Source organism: Quercus robur, chromosome 4, assembly GCF_932294415.1.
Source record: "Quercus robur chromosome 4, dhQueRobu3.1, whole genome shotgun sequence".
In the NCBI taxonomy this organism is placed as follows: domain Eukaryota; kingdom Viridiplantae; phylum Streptophyta; class Magnoliopsida; order Fagales; family Fagaceae; genus Quercus; species Quercus robur.
The window spans coordinates 53,849,570-53,859,460 of record NC_065537.1 but is presented as its reverse complement, the minus strand read 5'-3'; the positions used below and the strand labels follow the sequence as shown (position 1 = coordinate 53,859,460).

The window sequence follows — 9,891 nt, the reverse complement described above, 5'->3', positions numbered from 1 at the left end:
CCAAAACCATGCAAGCTTTTTACCAATTTCACTATTCTTATAAGTAGTTTTTGTGTTGTCCTACGTGTTGCACCTATTTCACTATTTTTTATTATTTTATTTTATATCATTATTTACACCATTTTCACTATTTACGATACTTTTCACAACATTTTATCATTAAATAATGCTAGAAATGTTACAAATTTTACTACTTATGTCTTACAAATTGTCATGTTACTAATCACAAAAATAATTTCAAACATTTATTCATTATATTTTTTAAGTAACACTAATCACATTTTTACTCCATCAGTTTGTAAATTTTTTAGTAGTTATGAATTGGTTATTTTTGTTTATTTATTTTAATAATAGGAAATATATTCATATTTGCTTACAATTGTTTATTTATTTTGTTATTATTGTTGATTAATATTTTTAAGATTAATTTCACTTTTAATATCGTCTTTTAAGTTTGCCCCCTCTAGACTAAAATTTTGGCTCAGCCACTGCTACCAAATCACACACATCAGAAGAATCATGTTCCTGAAGAGATTTTACTGAGTATCTGGCTAAACTACCTCCTAAGATTCAGAGGTGTACGTGTTTCTAAATCATGGTGCTCTTTCATTACCACTCCTGTTGCATATCCGCTCACTGTAATCCTCAACCTCAACCACCAGCTTACAATGTTTTGCACTTGAGTTTGGGTTTAATTATAAAACTAACCATAATGAAATTCTAAAGATTTTGTATCGTTTTTGCTTCTATGAGCATCCCGCTATTATCAATGGAATGTTAGCATTATTGGAAGGAAACTTAATGCTAACTGCATGAGATGGTGAATGCAAGATTCTATGGTGGGGTTGGTTCTATACATTTTAAAGCCTGAGACAAAAATTTGAAGTGTGATATTTTTTTATATATAAAGAATTATTAGTTTTTTCGAATATTTCAACTGTGGTCTTCGTTGAACAGTATTTTGTAAAACCATCAATTTAATATTTGTTTGTTTTTAACAACATAAACCTCAATTGAATTGGTTTCTTTTGTATTAAAACGAAGATGATATTGCCAAAATTGTGAAACATAAACCATATTATTGGCATGTTAAACATCTTTCATGCAATATATAACCATATTAGTGATTCACGCACACACAATTATTGGCATGTTGAAGAATTTTGTAGATCATAGATATTGGAACAGTGTTAATTTTTGAGACCTTTTCATGGGAATTCTCAATGCCCAGGTTCCACAATTAGCAAAGCGTTTTGCTTTTATTTCTTGGAGCATATGGTATAAACGAAATGCTGCTCGACTGGACTCACCATCTTTGCCATATTCCAAGATCCATGCCAATGCTATTGAGAGACTACGTGAATTCCAACAGGCCCAAGACTTGCCATCATACTCGATGAGGCCCCTTCTTTGGTCCACTGGTCTCCACCTCTCTGTCTGTGGTTCAAAGCCAATTTTGATGGCGCCATGTTTCAAGACATTGCTGCAGCTGGCCTAGGAGTTGTGATTAGGGATCATGAAGGCAAAGTCATTGGTGCACTCTCTGAGAGGATTGCCTTGCCCCCATCTGTCAATGACGTCGAAGCCTTAGCTTGTCGAAGAGCTATATCCTTTGCCCAGAAAATTGGTCTCCAGGAAGTATACGTAGTCTTTGAAACTATTATCAAATCCCTCAACTCAGATGAGTTTTGTCTGGCCCCTTTTGGTCACTTGATTGAGGATTCTCTCCAACTGATATCTAGCTTTAGATCCCTTGCTTTCTCCCATGTGAAACGTAAAGGAAACTGTGTTGCTAACAAGTTGGCCAAACAAGCTAAAGGATCCACTCTTTCTCAAATTTGGTTAGAAGACATCCATAGTGATGCTACCAATCTTGTAATGCTTGATATAAGTTTCTGTTGATTTATTGAATGCATGATCTTATTTCTCAAAAAAGAAAAAGAAAAATGTCACACATATTTAAAATTGACTACGTGTTTTTTTGACATCTTGTGCGCCATTAAATTTTGTAATATATTTTCAAAATTAAAAATTGAGGCATTAGTAAACATGTCTACTTGCTTTGCTCGGCACTTATATAGATAGAATAGTTTTTTCTTTCTTTCTTTTATGTTTAGTTTTCTCTTAAAAGGAGGATCACTAATTCAGATCAAAAGTCACAATGTGCGATAAATATAGACGAAAACCACATTTTCGTCCCTACATTTTCACGCGATTATCACTTTGGTCCCTATCTTTTATTTTCACCGCTTTTTGTCCTTATTTAGAAAAACACTGTCCATTTTAGTCCTTTCCGTCAGTACTCAAATGGCAAAATCCTACGTGGCAGACGGAACTATTAAAATAATAATAAAAAATTTTATTTTGTCATTAAAAAATGTCACATCAACATCTAAATTAAAAAAATTAATTTATTAATTTAAGCTATATAAAAAAAAATAAAAACAGAAATAAAAACTAAAAATTAAATTAATTGAGATCTAAGTGTGTCTTGAACAAAAATAACAAGAACACAAACCCAAATCTAAGAACACAAAATTAAAGTCCAAAAATCACAAACCCAGAAATACAAACACAAACTCAGAAACAGATCTTCATTGTCAACCAAACACAAAAGCAACAAACACAAACCCAAATCCAAATCTCAACCCTTCTCATCTCTCTTTGACTCTGCCGACACTCTCAAAAAACAGCAATAAAAACAACCACTACAAGAAAAATGACTTAATACAACAAAAAAAGTCGTTGCAATAATAACTAATGTCGTTATAATAGGTGTTATTGTAACGACAAAAAAGTTGATGCAAGCCGTTGTAATAAACTCCGAGGTAATAGGTTTATGCAACACTAGATTTTTGTTGTAATAAATTCCATATATTGCAACGATTTACTTTGAAAATCTCGTTGCAATAGTTTTTTTTTTTATAAATTAAAAAAAAAAAAAAGCAATAGGTTTATGAAACACTAGATTTTCGTTACAATAAATTCCATATATTGCAACGATTTACTTTGAAAATCTCGTTGCAATAGGTTATTTTTTTTGTTAAATTTTTTTTAATTAAAAATAAATAAATCATTTTTAAATAATAATTTTTTATTAACCCATTTTGCAATTCAAAAACCATATTTAGGTACTATACTAACAAATTAAAGATATGCATAAAAGAAAAAATTTTTGAAATACTTCATTTCAATATATATGTCAAAAAACACAAATATATACAACTTGTTGAATTTATATTCAAATACATAGTTTCAAAAAATATGCAAAAATCAATACAACATGAAAGAAAAGTTTCTTCCCAAAGGTGTTATGCAAGCATGCTTCACGACCATTTTATTGACTTACCACCTATTTTGGGAAAAAAGAAAAGAAATGATAATAAGTATAAAGTTGAAAAACATCATATATATACACACACAACACAATGATAGCAATATATACCATCATTGATTCTAAAATAAAAAAAAAACACATACAAAAACTTGAAGATTGTACAATTAAAAGAACCAAAAAATTACCTGAAAGTTCGAGAGAAAATCTTTAAATTGAGAAAGAGTCTCTCCAAGGAGACTATGAATTAAGAGAGACTAAAATTTGAGAGGGAAAATTTAGAGTTAGTTGATATGAGAGTGAGATGGAAATTTGAGAGATAAGTTTTGTAGTTAGTAGATAAATTTGAATTTCGAGATAGCTTAAGAAAGAGGGAAAGTGAAATGAAAAAAAAAAAAGAAAAAAGAAAAAGAAAAAGAACAGAGGCGTGGGAAGAGAGAGAGATAGAGAGAGATTGAGATGAGAAAAACATGGAGATAAACGTGGGTGAGAGAAAGGGAAACTAAGATGAAAAAAGAAAAAAGAGAGAGGTAGGTGTGAGATAGAGAGAGAGAATTTGAGATTAAAAAAGAGAGAGATAGAGGTGTGTGAGATAAAGAGGGAAACTAAGATGAAAAAAAAGAAAAAAAAAAGACAGAGATAGGCATGTGTGAGTTAATTTTGAGATGAGAAAAAAAAGGAAGACATGTGTGGTGAAAGAGAAATATTGAGATGAGGAAAAAAAAAAGGGATAGACATGGGTGAGAGAGAGGAAATTAATGAAAAAAAAAAATAGCGCCAATTTCTCAAAATTTCCCGCTACTCAATTACTCACCTCTATTACATCAACAAAATTCGATGTGAAATAAAGATTTAACCTATTACAATAATATAGTTCGATGTGAAATAAAAAATTACCTATTGCAACAACATATCCCAATGCAAAATAAGAGTTACCTTATTACAACAACACATTTTAATGTAACATAATAATTATTGCTATAATCTCATATTGATGTAATAAATTTAAGTTACTATTACAACAAAAAAACAACCAAGAAATGTAATAGTATATATATTACATTTTTTTTTTTTGCAATAATATTTGTTGTATTATGTCTATTTTCTTGTTGTGTGCTGGAGGGGTTACATATTGCATTGGTAACGCTATCGGTCCACCAGAAAGAGTTGTGAGTATTAGCTTTCTGTCTTACCAATCTTTATATATAGATAGTTTCTTGAATGCAATTCTTGGTTAATCTTGCATAATAATAGTACTAATTTCCTTTATATAGATAATAGAACATGGAATTTCCAAGCATTTCAATCAACCGTTGATAATCCATGTATATAAAAAGTTCAGATATGAAGTAATTGGCTTATATAACATGAACATGGCTTTACTAAAGTGCTCGATTGAAATTAGTCATTAGTATATGCCATTACAATAACATTATAGTCATTGCAATAGTTGATACAAGATGTTGCAATAAAATTTAAGGTAATAGGTTTATGTAACAAAAATTTTTGTTGCAATAAACTCCAAATATTTTAATAATAACTTTGATGCAATGATAAATATCTATATATATATATATATTGTTGCAATATACAATTTACTATTTCGAATATCTTATAAGTATAGATTATTACTTCATGAAACTTGTTGTAATAGATTGCAAATAATTAAACAAAATAGATCGGATTAAATTACTGTAATGATATCTTTATTGTAATAGATAATTAATTCATTTTGTCACTGCGATTAATTATAAAATAATTGATATCAAGTTATTGCAACGATATATTCATTGCAGTTACGTGTTTGTCATTGTAAGAGATTGTAAAAAAATTAATATCAAATTATTGCAATGGTAACTTCAATGCAATAAGCTATAAATTCGAAATTTTCATTGCAATAAATTGCAAAAACAATTGGTATCAATTTATTGCAATGATTCTTTTATTTGAAGTTATTGCAACAATTTTTCCTTAAATATTAAAGTTTCTATTGTAGTTGAAAATTATAAGTTATTACAACTTATTATTGTTGATGCAATAATTTAACACTTTTAAGTTACTATTGCAACCATTTTAACTTGTAGATGCGATATTTTGTCTAAAACTACTATATACATATTTGTTAGTTTTTAAACCCCATAAACAATTGATTAAACCTAGGTAATTAGTCAAGTTGTTACTTAGTCCAATTAAACAAGTCTAGGTTATCACAATATAAAAGATCAAATCATGCAAAACAGCGGAAAATAAATAACACACGATATGATCACCCAGGAAACTAAACCGGTAAAAACCTGGGGAGGATTTGACCTAGCTATCCTCAAGGTAAACTTGAATCCACTATCTTGAAAGAATCGAAATTCATACAATAAGACTTACAAGCCCCCACGCTCGACTTCTTATTGCTACCCACCAGTAAAACTTACTGACACGACTACGTGCAAGCTCCGAATCCACGGACTTCTTCTTTCTTTGGCCTTTGCAAAACACAAACACCCCCGTTTGTGACTTTGAGATCCCACTCAAAGGTTTAGTAACACAAATTCTCTTGTTTGTGACTCCAAGACCACCCTTGAAAGTTTAGATCATCAACACCTTTGATGACAAAAGAAGGCAGCAACTTCTACAATACCGGATCTTGAGATTCTTCAAGGAATAGCACCGGTAGAATACATAAGAGAGTTTTTTAGGAACAAAACCCTAAATACCAAAGAGGCACACTCTTTTCTCTCTGAAAAGTCACACAAAAACGTGCTTAGGGTTTCCTTTATATATTGGGAGAAGTAGATTAGAAACCCTAATCCTAAATGGGCTTGAACTGCTGTTTGGGCTTAATTAAAATTCTGCAGATATGACTTTCGATCGATCAAGCCTGTCTTTCGATTGATCGAACCAGACAGATTATGAAATCTTCTTCCTGCAGCTTGTATATTCTTGAATCTTGACTTGAATCACCTTGAGCATTGTCTGATAATATCTATAAACTCTAAGATCTATATCTAGACAAGTTTGTGTTCACGATTTGCCAATTGTTCTTAACTTTAAGAACCTAACAATATTTTGTTGTATTAACACTTGATGTAATAGACATTTTTTGTTGTAGTGCCACCACCACCCTCACCCTTTGTACTATCCAATTTTTTTTCTTGGGTTCGTCAGAATTACAACTCTTGGATTATGATGTTCTTCGTAAATGTCGTTGCTGGAGTCATTGCTGGAGTGGTTACATATTACATTGGTAACGCTATCAGTCAACTAGAAAGAGTTGTGAGTATTAGCTTTCTGTTTTACCAATCTTTATATATAGATAGTTTCTTAAATGCAATTCTTGCTTAATCTTGCATAATAATAGTACTAATTTCCTTTATATAGATAATAGAACATGGAATTTCCGAGCATTTCAATCAACCGCTGATAATCCAGGTATATGAAAAGTTCAAATATGAAGTAATTGGCTTATATAACATGAACATGGCTTTACTAAAGTGCTCGATTGAAATTAGTCATTAGTATATACCATTGCAATAACATTAGAGTCATTACAATAGTTGATACAAGATGTTGCAATAATATTTAAGGTAATAGGTTTATGCAACAAAAAATTTTGTTGCAATAAACTCCAAATATTTTAATAATAACTTTGATGCAATGATATATATATATATATATTTATATTGTTGCAATATGCAATTTACTATTTTGAATATCTTGTAAGTATAGATTATTACTTCACGAAACTTGTTGTAATAGATTGCAAATAATTAAACAAAATAGATCGAATTAAATTACTGTAATGATATCTTCATTGTAATAAATAATTAATTCATTTTGTCACTGCGATTGACTATGAAATAATTGATACCAAGTTATTGCAATGATATATTCATTGCAATTACGTGTTTGTCATTGTAATAGATTGTAAAAAAATTAATATCAAATTATTGCTTGGTAACTTCAATACAATAAGTTATAAATTCGAAATTTTCATTGCAATAGATTGCAAAAACAATTGGTATTAATTTATTGCAACGATTCTTTTATTTTAAGTTATTGCAACAATTTTTCCTAAAATATTAAAGTTTCTATTGCAGCTGGAAATTATAAGTTATTACAATTTATTATTGTTGATGCAATAATTTAACACTTTTAAGTTATTATTGCAACCATTTTAACTTGTAGATGCGATATTTTGTCTAAAACTACTATATACATATTTTGTTGTATTAACACTAAATGTAATATACATTTTTTGTTGTAGTGAACAAGAATCACAGTCAAAACCAGCCTTCAGTCTTGAAACCTACATGACCTAGAAAATCAAATCCATCAACGAAGCTTTGGACGCTGCCATTTCACTCAAAGACAAAGAACCCCATGAGCTCCACGAGGCCATGCGCTATTCCTTCCTTCTCGGTGGCAAGCGAGTCTGCCCACTCTTCTGCATCACTTCCTGCGAACTCGTCAGCGGCATTGAATCCATGGCCATGCCCACCGCTTGCACCATCGAGATGATCCATGACGCGGCTCTCATCCAAGACGATCTCCCTTGCATGGACAACGCTCATCTTCGCCGTGAGAAGGGTTGAGATTTGGATTTGGATTTGCATTTTTGGAAGATGGATTGCTGGGTTTGTGTTTGTATTCTTACTGATGTTTGGGTTTGTGTTTATTGTTTTTGTGTTTGGTTGACAAGAAAAATCAATTGCTGGGTTTGTGTTTGTTGCTTTTGTGTTTGGTTGAAATGGAAGATTTGTTGCTGGGTTTGTGTTTGTGTTTCTGGGTTTGTGATTTTTGGATTTTAATTTTGTGTTCTTAGATCTTGGTTTGTATTCTTGTTCAAGACACACTTAGATCTCAATTAATGTAATTTTTTGTTTTTATTTATGTTTTTAATTTTTTTTATTTAACTAAAATTAATAATTTTTTTTTTAATTTAGATGTTGACGTGGCATTTTTTAATGCCAAAATAAAATTTATTATTATTATTTTAATAGTTCCGTCTGTCACAAAGCACTTTGCTGTTAGGACACTGACGGAAATTAAAGGACTAAAATAGACGGTGTTTTTCTAAATAGGGACTAAAAGCAGTGAAAATAAAAGATAGACACCAAAGTGAGAATCGTATAAAAATATAGGGACAAAAATGTGGTTTTCACCATAAATATATGTGGGGCTCACTCTCCCCCAAAAAATATAAGTTAGGGTGAGTTGAGGAGCATCGAAATTTGATAAAGAGAACTCAAATCATGTACCTCAGAAAAGTAGTTGATGAGTAATTTCTCATACATGTGTGTAAAGAAAAACCAAAAATTTGTTAGGGAATTGCATTAATATTTGTGGTTCTCCTGCGTAAACAGATCAAAATGTGTGGCATGTATGAAAATTATAGAATACTCCAAGAAAAGAGTTTGGTGACAAAAGTCATATTGAAATAAATATATTTCCTTTTTCTTATCTTTTTTAAGGAAATATTTGAATCAAGAACCTACCTGAATTCCACACATAGATGACTTTAATATTGATAAAAACTTAATAGAAGAGGCAAATGCACTCCAGTCCAAAACCCTTTACGACTTGAGCCAATGTTGAAATTTTTGTTTAAATTATATATTTCTTTTGCCTTGAATTGTCATCCAATGAGTTGTGAATGGAAGATATCACTAAGAGTCTAAGACTTTGACGAATGGGCATATATGGGAGAAGCAGTGGTTGGTAATCTTAAATGCTATTTTGTTATCAACAAAAATATACATCCCACCTTGTATTTTACTCTAATTTGCGATTGAAGATAGTCAAAAGTGCCTTTATAACCTCCCTCAAATGCATTGGTCATGGAAAATAAATGTACAACACTCTTTTATTTTGGTTACCTCTGTCTTTTGGGGGTTGTTGAGTGTTGACAATATGTCAAAAGCAAGATAAAGAGACACCCATTCACTGAAATCATTAACCCTCATATTCCAATTTAGAGATTAGATGAAAATTTTGCAGTGAAAATTTAAACAAAGAAATTAAGAAAATATGATCACATATGACCAACTTAGAGTGTGTGGTAATAAGGATTATGTTTCCCGACATAACAAGAGACATAAGGTGCAACAATTTCGAGAGTTATGTCCCCAAGACATATAAACTATACATGTAATTCATGCCAAATTAAAATCCCTATAAAAAAAATAAAATAAAAAATAGTAAGAAAAGAAAAGAAAAGAAATGCAAGCCTTTTTGGTGTAACCAAAACAAACATCCCATATCTTAATCCTTATCCCAATGTGAAGGAAGGATTGAGCTTGATCTGTAAACACCTACCAGACAGCCTTATTAAATTTTGTTCCTCTAATTTCATTAACAATTAGCTTGTACCATTATAGCTAACTGTAAATAGTTTTAAAACTTAATCGAGAAGTTGGAAACCATTTTGAAGCTTCATGGTTCTTTCCCCACAATAACTTAGCCAGTAATCATTCATGCCATGCTTTTACATTGGAAAATGAGAATGTTTCCTGTAACAAATTTATCTAATCGAATTGCACTCGAACAAAATCACACGTTTATCT

General features: G+C 30.7%; 1 protein-coding gene across 1 annotated transcript; it reads left to right on the top strand.

Annotated features, from left to right (window-relative positions):
* The first annotated feature begins 1,467 nt into the window (after positions 1 to 1,467).
* On the top strand, positions 1,468 to 1,902 carry LOC126722181 (uncharacterized). The gene has a single exon (XM_050425331.1). It carries the CDS (start codon positions 1,468 to 1,470, stop codon positions 1,900 to 1,902), a length of 435 nt encoding a protein of 144 aa, XP_050281288.1.
* Positions 1,903 to 9,891: the final 7,989 nt, after the last annotated feature.